We start from the raw sequence: 15,281 nt of genomic DNA on the forward strand, positions 1-15,281 counted from the left end.
TAATGTATGTCCGTCAGTCCCTGACTGATAAAATCACGGCGGACTTATTGATTTGCTTACCTAGGAAAGTTAAACAAAGTGTTTTTTTATTTATTTGTTTGTATGTGTATAATAATAAACACAGAACAAGTAATACTCAGTATATGCTCTCTGTATAATATACATAAAATGTCTTATGGATAAAGTAGAATACTATCGCATGTTAGTCCTTTATCCAGTGAACATCACCTTTTACATACATTCTAAATATTACACTATGTTTTCCTACGCCGCGCATGGCGTCACAAATGTGTTTAAATTTTACATAGTTTGTTTACAAACATATCGGAGAGCAAAAAATCCCAATAATATTGTTGTAATGATCAACTGAATTAAATCATGAAAAGAAGGACAGTTGCAGCGGTATCATTCTTGGGGACATAAGATTAACAAATCGCAATGCTCTCATTTAACGATTTAGTTCAAACATAAGTGAAAATAACATACATGCCAACCAAATTATGCATATAACTGGTCACAAAAATATGCAATCAACAAATACCGCAGTTTAAATGAAATCCACACAGAATATTTCGACAATTCTTTCAAATTCAACAGCTTTATAATAACGCGGATCCGCCACCCAGTTTCAATTCACTCAAAATGACGTTCGAATCCCGCTCGCCCCGGTAAGTGAGAAAGTTTCTCAGTTTACTTTCGGAAGGTCGATGGTCTCTTCCCAGGTTCATAGTATCTGGTTTCTCTCTTCCAACAATAAAAACTGCGCGCCACCAGATAACTGAAAAATTGTTGCGTGTGGCGGAAAACATCGAATCAATCAATGTGTCGAAACACAATAAATTACAATGGAGTAACAAACACAATAAATGTGTCAGGAAGAGTCTAAAGCTTTGTGAATGGTATCATTTTGGATGGAAAATAATTGTAAACACACAAAACGATTCAAATTCGTCATCCAAAAAAATACTGTCCGCGTGTGATCTACGGCTCCAACTCAGATGACGGACTTGGTACAATACGTAATTAAATTGTACAATTAAAGAATGAAATGTTGATATTGTAGAAAAAAATTTACTCTCATTCGTTTAACTTCATTCAACAATAAAGAAATCTTCTGAAACATGATTTATTTGTGTATTGTAATAGGCATTTTTTCTTTATACGTCATAGTGACGTGTCTCCAGAATGTCACGCGGCTTTGAAGGCCGAAAGGTGATTTAACATAAATTGAAATCAAACCAGGAGGGGGGTAACATGTGATTAAAAAGAATCTCCCATGGTTTGTAGTTTGATATGATTTATATCCAACTCGTTCTATCTTTTATATCCCCTCGCCAAGACTTGGGAATAAAAAAAAAACCCAAATAAATCATAATAAACCATGGGAGATCCTAAATATTATGCTCTACATCGTTCATGTCATGTAATGTAAGGCTGTAAGTTTGCATGACAAGAAATATAACATAAATAAAAATTATAATATATATATACAGTAACATGGATATATATATATATATATATATATATATATATATATATATATACACTTTATAACAAAAATATAGAGGTAATATAGCAGCTAGTATACCACAATAATAGCACATAGTAGATACATATATTTCTAAAATGTATATTAAACACGTGAAGGTTCACAAAACAGGAGAACACAAATAGGCATCAATAATATAAATCACGACATTTTACAGATGACTTGAAAAGATTTGAACAACGTCCAGCTTGTACCTGAAAAATTAACAACATTGAATTACATGTGGTATCAAACTCCTGAAAACTAATTCCGGTACGTACAGCATACGTGTAGCTCTATCAAATGTTTTTTTATAATCAGATTCAAAGATTTAAAATAAAGCAGCTATACCTGACATGTTTATTGTACTGAGGATTGAGCTTTGCTTCGTACCTTGAACATCTCGTGTTCATGCAATATAGATCATTATAATACACCTGATGATGCAATATAGATCATTATAATACACCTGATGATGCAATATAAATCATTATAATACACCTTATAATGCAATGTAGATCGTTATAATACACCTGATGATGCAATATAGATCATTATAATACACCTTATGATGCAATGTAGATCATTATAATACACCTGATGATGCAATGTAGGTCATTATAATACACCTGATGATGCAATGTAGGTCATTATAATACACCTGATGATGCAATGTAGGTCATTATAATACACCTGATGATGCAATGTAGATTATTATAATACACCTGACGATACAATGTAGATTATTATAATACACCTTATAATGCAATGTAGATTATTATAATACACCTGATGATGCAATGTAGATCATTATAATACACCTTATAATGCAATGTAGATCATTATAATACACCTGATGATGCAATGTAGGTCATTATAATACACCTGATGATGCAATGTAGGTCATTATAATACACCTGATGATGCAATATAGGTCATTATAATACACCTGATGATGCAATGTAGGTCATTATAATACACCTGATGCACCCGTTCCCTTGCGGAAACATTTACATATACATGTTTATCTATGGCTGGGTATTTGTCTGGAAATTTCGTATTGCGATATATTGTGATGTTTTAAACTGTATTTGCGATATGTATTGCAAATACTTTCACTAATATTTAGAAATCTAAATCTTACGTATATCGAATGTCTAAGAAACCGCGCTAGTTCTGCAAGTTTACCAGACATATTATATAGGGTTTTTGTTCTGTCATAAAGGGAATCATCAAAAGTAAAGATTTTTGTTCTGGTCACTGCAGCAAACTCATCATTATTTCAACGTGCCATGGCAAGATTCGGTATAGAATCAGTATTGATGTGGGTTAATGACGTGTGGTGTTAGCAGTTTGAAGACAAAATATGTATCGTAAAAATATCAGTTTTCTGAGTACTAAAAGTAGAATCCGACATGATAATACGATAGAATAAAATTAGAAAATGAGAGTGTCCAAAAGTTCACAATTTAAAGTGAAATGGTGATATGAAAACTTTGTTTCACAGTTATGATAGTTGCTTAATGGGCCCACTCTTGTTTGTTTCAGTTATGATAGTTGCTTAATTGGACCACTCCTGTGACAAAAGACGCCTATCGACTACTACGAGTAACTTGGTTCATACAAATTAAATTCATAAGTTTGAGACGTAAATAATATTAAACTTCGAATTCCAGCTGTCCTATTCTTTGAACCTACAATATACATATAAAGGTGATGGGTGGTTCCTTGTAAAGCCTTCCTTATAGTTTCTATAGGTTCCTACGTAATATTTTCAGTCCCTACTGTTTCCAGGGGTCCGTGTTTGCACTACTCTAAACTTCGTATTCTTTATAGGATTATTTGATCACTGTTCGTTATCTTCACTTTTTCACTAAACAAATTTAGGATGAATGTTTATTAACTTGAGAAAATGCACCCTTCTGGTTCTAAATAAGATTTGTAAAGTTATCTCCCTAACATTTGAATTCTGTATGGTGCTAATGGTTTGGAAAATAAAACCCTGATCACTCTTGGACACTGATTTCACAAACTGTCCCTTTGGAGTTCATTAAAAAGTCTTTTCCTCCATGTATGTAACTAAACAGTTGTCCTATACTAAAAGAGGGTGTTTAGATATTGAATTGACTATTATTGTTTTATTCGGTTCTTCGGTCAGCAGAAGGTTTTACCCTATATACTTGATGAAAAACTTAAAATTCTTCTTGTGTGTCCCCCTTGACCCCAAGGATCATGGTTTAAAGACACCTGAATCAAAACCAACATTTAAGGTGCTAGCATATTAATTAGACAATCTGTGACCCTCTGATTCCTGACAAGATATTGAAAGAATCCCATGTAAAGAGCTGAGCCACTACTTTCTGATATCTACCTACATTTTTTGCCGTATGCTAAAAATTTCCCAAATGCTGCTTTCTTAGTTGGGTAAATTATGCACGTATCCTATTACATTACTTACTTAATAACTAATATTTCAGAGAGTAATCAATTTATCGATACCGTAGTTGAAATGATGGAGCCTTCAATTCAAACATTTCCCCATCTAGTTGTACAAGTCTTTTCAGCATCATCATATTCGGGTCCTCATCGTCTATGCCATCTGTCAGCTCCACATTGAACCCTTGGATATTCAACACCTCCAGCTCATTACTAGGTACATCCTTTCAAATGAAATTAATAAATAGTAATTATTTTGCGCATGTGCATTGATCCATTCCATATTGACAGGCTTATGTCGTCAGTACACTACAACCAGCAACCAACCGATAAAATGTTAGCTAAATTAGCGTATATGGGAGTCATATACATATATATGTTGCTCCCCTCCCCTAATGTAGTAATGTGTTAAAGCAATGCATATACAAGACAGTCATACAGTCTTATACATGTACATGCAACATAGATCTCTCAAACTATTTCAGAGTTGTGATACATCAACTTCAGCACTTTGTTCTATTTCTCCTGAAAATCTATAATTTTCATATTCTTCTAATTAACTCCTAAAATTTACAAATCCATAAACCATTGGCATATGTTTGCAATGATCAAATACATTTTACACGCCAGTGTAGAACTTGGGCTACTGCAACTAAGTCTTACCATGGCTGTCCTTTTACGGATGTGCTTGAAAAATGTGAACACAGATCCGAGTGCCACGCTGTCATAGAAGAGAAACGAAGAACACATTGTCGGTTTGGGGATAAACATTCTTGGGACATCAATCTTGACGTTACCATCATAGATGACGTTACCGTTCAGAGTCATCATATTCCAGAACTTCCGGTTGAAGACCACTGTAACAAAAGTCGTCAGTCCAGATAATGCTTGATGTTGAATTAGAAGATGCATATAAAGGACATCAAGCATAATCATCAAAGACTTTTATATGGAGTTATAAAACACGATGGTTGTCTGGAGATTCGTCCGTGGGTTGGTTTATAGACAGCTCTTTATGGCGAAATATTACCACATGCTAGATTATCACAATATTTCATGATCATGAAATTAAGGGTATACACTCCAAGCTTATTGGTACAGAGCATATATATTTTGGTTATAAACTCATTGAAGGAGAAAATATAATAGTTTCGCTATTTGCTGATAATTAAAATGTATGTATTGCAAATAATCATAACAATAATTTTTTTTAAAAACACACCTTTAATCAAATGTTCCATATGAGGGTTTTGTTGTTGTTTTGTGTGTGTGTGTGTGTGGGGGGGTTGTTGTTGTTTTTTGTTGCGATATTAACCCAATGTTGAAGATATTAATCATCCTACGTCGCTCTGAATATATCGCTCAGAATCTGAACTGACGCACCACCAGTTTATTAATATCCTCAAATCTGAAGACAAGTGCTAGTATAGTTTCAAGAAAGGTGAAGATATTAACGAACAGTGATCAATCTCATAGCTCCTATAAGCAATACAAAATAGAGAGTTGGGCAAACACAGACCCCTGGATATACCAGAGGTAGGAGGAAGTAAACTGTTTCATATCGATTTTTAGACCGTTCTTGGCACACTGATTTTGACTACGGACAACTTCGTTTACCTGATCAAGATATAGGGCTCACGGCGAGTGTGATCCGTCGACAGGGGATGCTTGCTCCTCCTGGGTGCCTGATCCCACCTCTGGTATTTCAAGGGGTTTGTGTTTGCCCAACTCTCTATATTGCATTGCTTATAGGAGTTATGAGATTGATCACTGTTCGTTATCTTCCTCTTTCCTAACATAAGAAAATAAACTGAAATCAAAGCCGATGATTAAGGGAAGCTGAAAACGCGATTCCGAGAGATATCTACGATAGTATTCTTCATGAATGGGTAGGATGAATCTTTATTCTCTAACAAATGTATAATGATAATATCGGATATATTTTAATAAATCAACGAATACCTGTATCAGATGTAAAAGAACTGTATCCAGAGAGCTTCCTGTCTTCAACATAAATCTCTGTCTCACTGGTTTCACTGTTACATCGCTCGGTGACACTGATAACCATACATACATGTATATACAACTGTTATGTCTTGGAATAGTAATATTTCAATGAAGATGTGATGGGTAATATTCCATTAATGCTGTTGAAGACAACAGAACTCGTTATACTTTCATAGTATATCTGATATTACAGTGATTACAGTGATATCATTACATACTCACTTTGTGTAGTAGGTGACCTTGGCATTGTAAACACGATTCGTATGGGATTTGAAAAGAAGCATCCACATGGGAACAACTATAAAATTAGCAAATCAAAGATTCGTATCAGTTTTATACAATTTAAATTTGGGAATGTATATCTTTCCGGAAGCTGTTCATTACACTTACACAAGTACCGGGATCGCCCAAGCCACCGGAACTTCCTGTCGGCATAGAAAAGAAGATCTGTCATGAATCCGTATGTTGAAGCTGTTCCACCAAAGCCAAGAAGACTGCCATTACTGTACAAAGCCAACAGATGAGAAGACACAGTTCTCCCTGTCAATAAACCCAGTAAGTTGTTACCATCTAGAAATGCTACTTAGCTATTGATTTCGCTCAAAGATCTATGGTTTGATCGTGCCATTTTCTTTTTTTTTTTTTTTTTTTTTTACCTCAAATCAAATTTATAAAGAGAATAATTCAATAATAGCTTTTTTAAAGAAATACCACCTTACACTGTATTTCAAAAAAAGCAAAATTAAAAATATAACTTACTTATCATATCATTATTTAGTGACGCCACGGTGACTGATACAACTAAGCAAGAACCTTTAGTTATTGTTGGAAAATATACAGGAAAAGCTACCGGTATACCAACACTATTCATATATATGTAATAATGTTACAGTTTGAGTATGTATTTAAAATTAGTAGTCAAGAGAGTGCACAATTTGTCAAAACCTCAACTATTTGGTATAATATACGAAAAATGTAACATTAATATTATAATTATCATACTGACTGTCCATATTCTTTTACAAAACAGATCCAATGGAGCAAAAGGCGATCACTCCAAATAAATTTTCATGTTGAGCGATGTGAATATTTACTCTATTGGAGTACATATGTATAATTATCAAAATTGGATAAATCATCATTTCTGTATAAATCAAATATCTAGGCAAGTTTTATTAATAACGTTCGTATTTGTTAGTGGTAAACAAATATAAGATTTAGTTCGTCAATACAAGCTAGCATTGGGTCAAATGCTGTCTGACGTGTATCATACCGTTTGTTAGGCCGTTCTTGGCACACTGATTTTAACTACGGACAACTCCGGTGCATCCAGGGGTCCGTGTTTGTCCAACTATCTATTTTGTATTGCTTATAGGGGTTATGAGATTGACCACTGTTCGTTATCTTCACCTTATATATATATATATATATATATATATATATATATATATATCCACGATTAGAGCTACAGTGGCGAAATGGATAGTACGTTCGCTTGGCAAGAGTGCTGCCTCAAATTCGAACCCATGAATGAGCAAACATTTTTCTCAATATACAGAGTTGTATCACTTGTAAAAAGTTTGAAGTGGACAAAAGAGTAAAGTTATACAAAAGAAATAGTAATAGTATGTCTATATTCGTGCACTATGAGAAAATAGTATATATATATATATATCTATGAAATATCTCAAATTGGTAAGGAAGCAAGTCTAATCACGATAATTTCTAAACCAGAAGTTTAGCTAACTTTTCGAACTATTATCTTATATTTTAGATGTTTGGAAGTGGTTGATTTTGTGATAGGAACAATTTACGAATTTCTGATGTGTGATTGGGGAAGGTGTTGAAAATGTACCAAATAGTCCTTTCAATAGTTTCATTTTATTAGACGGCTTATAGTTTTTAATGGAATGGAAGACAAAGACTACACAGTGAGCCAATTAAGTACTTTACGAGTATAGTGAATATTGTCAATCACATCTCTAAAAGAAAGATTGATTAGACCTTACCTTTAACAACATGAAGAGCTGCAGTTAAAACGTCTTTACTGCCAGTATTGTTTTCTGACACTCCGTTCCCAGTACCTGTATCAGAATGAACGTTGGTGTTCTTTAGATAGTTATCATTACATCAGAAACACAGACTTAAGCAGATCACGCTGTTGTTTATATGATCTACTATCTGTTTTAAAATGAAGAAATGTGAACAATCAGTTGCCTGAACTTGAAATATACATTTGAGGTATGGATTGTTACAGGTAAATCATCCCTTCCGTGATATCCATCATGATGAAAAGGTATATTTACCTGTTGGTATCATGGCTATTGGAATATTCAAGGGGGATAATGATGAATTTTGGTCGTTTATATCAACCCCTTGTTCTTCCTGTCTCTTTCTCATCAACACGTTGACCACTTCATGATATGATCCGTCACCTCCAAGTAACACGACCCTAGAGGTACGATATGATACATTATTGTTTGTAGATTCAGACAGTCTGTACAACCCAGTAGCTAAGTACTTCGTTACTAGCTTGAAAATACGGATGTATATTTAATTGCTGTAATAAAATTTAGAAATTCATATCAAAATTAAGGATTATCTCCCTCATGCATAACTCTGATCCTTAGACGAATTTGGCTCCAGTCTTTGGCACTCTGTATTTCCTTTTCGTTATCATAAGTTTATTTCGGATTTCCGAACTTTCGGCTTGATCATCTGAAGAGACATTATTTGTCGAAATGCGCATCTGGTGCCTCATATTGGTACCGTATAAGTTTTACAAATTACGATATATATATATATATATATATATATATATATATATATATATATATATTATATATATAATGTAAAACTTATACGGTACCAATTTTGATGCACCAGATGCGCATTTCGACAAATTATATCTCTTCAGTGAGGCTCAACCGAAATGTTTGAAATCCGAAATAACAATGAAGTTTTAGAGCTATTATAGGGGGAAACAGTGTGCCAAAAAAAAAAGCACAGAAAATTTCACTTTATTTGGATACCCACTTCCGCCCCTACCCGGGGTTGCGGAACCAAATCTAGCAGCATGTAACCAGCGCGCTAGACCGCTCGACCATCTAGGCATCTTAGTTCCAACAATACCCGATACCTTGGAGTGTCGGATCCACAACAGTTTACTGTTATTTCGGATTTCAAAGATTTCGGTTGAGCATCACTGAAGAGACATTATTTGTCGAAATGCGCATCTGGTGCATCAACATTTGTACCGTATAAGTTTTACATATATAAGGTCTTTTACTTTGTCCCGAAGAAGGGACAGGTCGTCCTTAGTTGGGCATTCTAAACATTAAAATTGGAAAAATAAAATTTGAAAATTTTCAGTTCAAATCGTCTCCATGTTCCTTTAAACTTATACTTAATCTACATGTAGTTCTATTTCTTAATCCATGTGTACGTACATAGGGTGTTGCTTTTTTTCAGTGTTCTAACCACAGACAATATTGTATCGCTTGGGTTCGAATTTACTATTAAAAAGTAAAGGTATAGAACTTTATAGAATATTAGTCGTATAGTGCCAGGGTCCAGCTAAAAGTCAAACAAAAAATATTAGGCATTTTTCCGAATTCACTTAGGTCTGCGCATTTTGGGGAGTATACAGAATTTCGGGATAAAGTTTGGTAGTAATGTATATTGCTTATGTATGAATATATTAGAATACAGAGTAGAATTTTTCATCGGCTAACTTGGGTACCCTATTAGAGTTCTATACCTTTACTCTTTAAATTACTAAATTCGAACCCGAGCACTATAATTGCCTGTGGTTCTAACTACAGTATTTTTCCTCATATCAAGGCGTCGCCAGCTACAAGTACATGAAAGGCGAAGATAACGAACAGTGATCAATCTCATAACTCCTATAAGCAATACAAAATAGATAGTTGGGCAAACCAGAGGTGGGATCAGGCGCAGTCTCACATATGTTGACCAATGCGTGGCGCTCAGAGATGTAACAGTGAGGGTTCGACGCAGGACCTCACTTATTATGGCATTTTCCTAAAGACCCGTAACTCTCATTTCTAACTATAAGATTATGATAAAGACTTACCCATCAGTGTTGGTAAAGTCGTAAGTTTTCGCAACATCAATCATGTGTCCAGGACGCTCAGACACTGAAATGATTGAAAATAACTGTAGCTTTGAGAGTTTGTAGTTGGTTGCTCTGACAATTTTTCAGTCAAAAAAGTATATTCCTTACACACTATATCCATGGAAATTCCTGAGAGTTTAAAGAGTGGTTCTACGATATTTATGAAATCCTTCCGGGCAGTGCCATTTCCTCCGATGGGGTTTATCAACACCAACACTTGCTTGGGACGCTTTGTTTCTGCAAAATCCTAACTACAATAAGCGTGGAATATCATATCCGTTTAAAAATATGAAAACACCAGTCTGGTTAAAATTGCCGATTAGCGTACATTCATTACCGTATCATAAAACTTATCATTAAATTGTAATTGTCGTATCTATTTCAGAAAAAGCAATTGTACCTTTTCTCAGCTTCTCTGTCAAATCGTGTTGAAAACCTTTCCTTTGATCCCCAGAGATCACCTTGCTTTTCTTTATCATTAAATTGGAGGGATCGCGTTCGATTAGCCACACTCGCGCTACCTCCTTCTTCCTAAACCATCCTGTCATTATCTCGTCACATCCAATGATGTCATTAAATTCATAGCTGACTGGAAAATGATAAAATTATACATATATTAGTAATCTAATCTTTTTATGATTACTATTAAGAAACATATGCTCCGTATGTTCATTCGTATCTTAGTTTCATTCCAGTTTTAGTTAAAACATAAATGGACATTCTTTGTATCGCATGCTATTTTCATTCATATGTCGATTCGATATATCCCTGTGAACTTGAAATAAAAGACCCCACACAGTCGTCCACTTCTGCTTCATACTTAAATATCTTATTGAAAATAGATATTAACGGGAAACTAACAACTCAACTTCACGATAAACAGCCCATTATTACCTGCGTGTGGTGTTTATATCTCTCAACTGATTCGATACGCCAGAGCTTGTTCTATGTATGATTAGTTTTTAAATCGAGGCAGGCTACTGACGAACAAGTTGGTGGTGCAGGGATTTCAATAGTTTCGTTTAAAGTCAGAATTTCGCAAATTATATGGTAGTTACAACAATCTAGTTTGCCAATACAACCTAACATTGCGTCAAATGCTGTCTTGACTTGTTCCATACCGATTGTTAAGCCGTTCTTGGCACACTGATTTTGACTACAGATAACTTCTTTTACCTGATCAAGATATAGGGCTCATGGCGGGTGTAACCTGTCTACAGGGGATGCTTACTCCTCCTAGGCACCTGATCCCACCTCTGGTATATCCAGGGGTCCGTGTTTGTCCATCTCTCTATTTTGTATTGCTTATAGGAGTTAGGAGATTGATCACTGTTCGTTATCTTCACCTTTCATATTAGCCAGTTGTCATTTTATATCACCAGGAGCCGTTAGGCTGGTGGGTTATATAAAATGGCCGAAGGTTGATGTTTCTTTTAGACAGGATCAAACCTATATGTATCAATGCAGAGTTTACTGGATCAAAGGTTAAGGTATTACAAATGATAAAATTGCCCCAATATAGGTAATACATTACAATTTTCCTATAAGGAATTCCAAGGAAAACCAGCACCTGGGCCACAACACTCACCTGAGTCACCTTGGTCCTTCTGATCGTCAGAAGATTTTAAAGGATCTATATCCTCTTTAATCCCATAACAAATGCTGATTCTATATTATGACCCCCCGCCCAACCTAGCCACATGGTTTTGAGAGCATGGAGATATTTCAAAGTCAACATGCCTACCATGGTCTTGCTATTGCGGAAAACACGTTTTAAAATATCCCCCCCCCCATATTAATGTATTTACAAACTTTCATCCCTGATATTAGCCCCATCCTAACTCCAGGGTCCATGAAAAATATCTGAATTCAGAACGTTTGTATATTGATATGATTTAGTGTGGCCCACTGGCCCCTGCTACTCTTGAAAATATTCTTTAAAATATTCAAATTTCCTAAACATTTTCATGTAAATCCAACCGTGGTCAAATATAATCTGCACAACACTTAAATGCTTGCATTTTGTTACATATTTAATCGAGTAGTGGTCGGTCCTTGATAAGAAATTTTTTTCAAACAATGTTATACTTTGATCTCCTATTGAGGTCCCAGAAAACATGAGGATAGCTATACATGTAGTAGTATCATATAGTTTATCACATGTTTACTCCTTTATCCAGTGGATATCACTTGTTACATAAAAAGTCATTCTCTGTAACCACTTAAAAAAAATTCGGCACTCATAGCCATCAATTTTCACGAAACTCGCCTGAATGAGACATCTACATAACATATTCAAGAAAATATATTTTAAAATCAGAAAGTGATCATGGTTGCTATGGAAACAGGTACAATTTTATCAAATTTGGCTATTTTCTAGAATTTGGTAGTTTTGCACAAGAGTTCAATAAAAAACATTATGAACAGTTTTAAAATTTTAGTTTTCATAATAAATGATTTTTAAATAATATCCTTTTTTCTTTAAGAGTGATTTTTATAATTGAATAAATCCACAGGCAATTGCATCGCTTGTAATTAATTGATATAAAATTCTACTTTGTATTTTAATTTATTCATACATAATCAATCTACATTACTACCAAAGTTCATCCCGAAATTCCGTATACTTGCCAAAATATGCAGAAATGAACTCGGAAAAATGCCTATTATTTTTTGGTTGACATTTAGCTGGGCCCTGACACTATACGACTACACAGAGTGTTTGAGCATCGCAACAAGCTATCAAATAGAATGTGCAGCATAAAATATCATTTCTAAAATGAATTTCTTACCCCAATTCATAAAATGAAGTCCGTAATAGCTCCAAGTGACTTATATAAGCAACTGAGATACTTTTTAAAAAACGAATTTTTTGATTAAATTCAATTAAACGGAAATGAAATATTGTAGAAATACCAATACTGATACACCTTATACATGGGAATTTACTTTATCTTTTTCTATTTGATCAGCTTGATTTTTTTTGTTTTACACATGCCACTTACAAGACAAAATTATTTATTAAGGACATATAAGGCAACATTTCTCACATTTTCTCTGAAAGATTTTTTTCCATCTCCTCGATATGAAGAGTTATTGTATAATTCAGGAAATACATTTATATTTTATATTGTAGTAGTATTTAATAATATGATAGTACTAGGTCTAATGTATGTTGAACAAGCATTGATATATTTCAAGCTGAATGCAGGAATTTTTATCCATCGTTCAAATTTGCCTCTAAATTAGCTTTTTCAGAAAATATTAAACAACTATCTTTTCCAGACAGAAAGAAAACATAATAAGAAATATTCAAACCTTTAAGAACTAAATAATAAAAATTCTACATATCATCAAATTATAATGATTTTATATAAAGTCAAACAACTAAATCCAGCATAGTTGAATAAAAAATGTCATTTTTCATGTAAAAATAGACTCTTTCGTGACCCGAATGGTATGCACGTGTTACCATGACAACGGAGTTGCATAGCAACCAAATTATGATGGTTTTACATTACTTCAATTTATGTCATATTAAGTCGATGTCCCAAAATTGAAAAAAAAAAAATCGGTGACAGTGTGTTATATAGATGTTTACGTGGTTACAGAGAATGGCTTTTTAAAATTATTTCACTGTTTTCCTATGCCATTTGTGACGTCATAAACAAACGTCAGTTTCACCTTAATGTATCTGTTTAAAAAATGTCAGGAAACAAAATTCCCAATATCATAGTAATGTAAATGAATAACCGGGGGGGGGGGGGGGGGGTAACGTTAACGTTAAAAAAGAATCCCCATAGTTTGTGGTTGGAAATGATTTATATCTAATTCGTTTTAACTTGTGTGCTTTCTACCCCTCGCTAACACACAGCTCGTTGAATGTAAATTATACAAAACCACAAAACATGGGAGATTCTATATACATACTATACTACTTGCAGGGGATGTAATTTAAACGATTTATTTATGACAAAAACGTGTCGGCAAAACGACTTCATGAGAAGTTAACTAGTACAGAATCGCGTCTTTCGTTCATCTTTGTGACGTATATTGTCCACCATACTATATATACGATCTACCTGTATCAATCTAGAACAGACACCGTAACTCGGGCCAGATCTCTCTTCAGTAATTAAGCTGCTGAAGCATTAACTTGACATATTTTTACAAATTGCTCTATCTACCTCTGAAAGAGATAAACATTATGCGCTTACCGTCCTCACCTCCACTTGATGCAAATGTTAATTTTCCATCATCCAGAACCACTTCCGTTTGCAAACCATCAACAACCAAACTATACTTCATTTTTCAGCCGGGTATGTCCTTCTCAGTGTGGTGAAATCGGGTTAAAATCTACCTAGAATAGCGTTACAATCGGAGTCACGGGCTTCGACTGTTCCAAATTTCCCATCACTTTTACGAGTACGGTTGAGTGTTCGGATCTACAGAAATTATTTTTCATCTGCGAAAGCCGATTAGTATCAAGGGAGAATTGCTCGTATTTATCTCGTTATTGCCAGAATTTATTAATAAAGATCTCGAAATTACAAGCCAAATCTCTAAACAAAGGGTTAATCATTTCGACATTACGAATTGAGTATTTCGAAATTACTAGAAAATATCTCAAAATTATGAGACAAGATCTTGTTATTACGTGTATGATATTTTAAGATCGAGTTTACATGCATACATGACTTGCGAACGGTTGTATAAGCAGAATTGCACAGTTTCTTTTCTTTTTCTGTATATTTTAAATATGCCCTGGTTATCACTACAATATATGTGGATAATCCCCTTCTTGTTTAAGTTGTTATAACATACTGTATGTTTCTTGTTTTCAAATCAGAAGACTATTTTTTTCTTCAAAATATTACATTATTCAGTTTTCATATAATGGGTCATCTTAGATGAATCATGCATAATAATGTATTAATTTTGCAACATCTGTTGGTATGATATGCCATTTTTACGTCATAGGATGCCATGGTGTGTTTCCTTAGGTCTACTCGCCCAAACATCTAAATATGCAAGGGGATTAAGGGGCCATCTAAGGGAACCATAGGTGGAGTTTAACCAGTCTGATTAAAACCATATCCTACTAGATGAAACCCTGCTCAAGCGCGAGAAATCCGACAGAATTAGCATAGAGGAAGGACTTTTTAATACGTG

At 34.3% G+C, this 15,281-nt stretch overlaps 1 protein-coding gene across 2 annotated transcripts; it reads right to left on the reverse strand.

Moving 5' to 3' along the window:
• Nucleotides 1-76: 76 nt before the first annotated feature.
• Nucleotides 77-14,556, reverse strand: LOC125680899 (ceramide kinase 1-like). Of its 2 annotated transcripts, none has more exons than XM_056161119.1 (12): nt 14,327-14,556; nt 10,510-10,698; nt 10,218-10,346; nt 10,068-10,131; nt 8,278-8,423; nt 7,981-8,055; nt 6,362-6,511; nt 6,194-6,269; nt 5,927-6,021; nt 4,628-4,821; nt 4,028-4,188; nt 77-1,743 (listed from the first exon to the last, which is right to left on the reverse strand). In XM_056161119.1, exons 1-12 carry the CDS (start codon nt 14,415-14,417, stop codon nt 1,701-1,703), a joined length of 1,413 nt encoding a protein of 470 aa, XP_056017094.1. In that variant the 5' UTR covers nt 14,418-14,556; the 3' UTR covers nt 77-1,700. The 2 variants fall into 2 exon arrangements, with proteins under 2 accessions (XP_056017094.1, XP_056017097.1); XM_056161122.1 differs by having other exon boundaries at nt 14,336-14,539.
• Nucleotides 14,557-15,281: the final 725 nt, after the last annotated feature.

This window comes from Ostrea edulis, chromosome 1 (assembly GCF_947568905.1).
Source record: "Ostrea edulis chromosome 1, xbOstEdul1.1, whole genome shotgun sequence".
Lineage (NCBI taxonomy): Eukaryota > Metazoa > Mollusca > Bivalvia > Ostreida > Ostreidae > Ostrea > Ostrea edulis.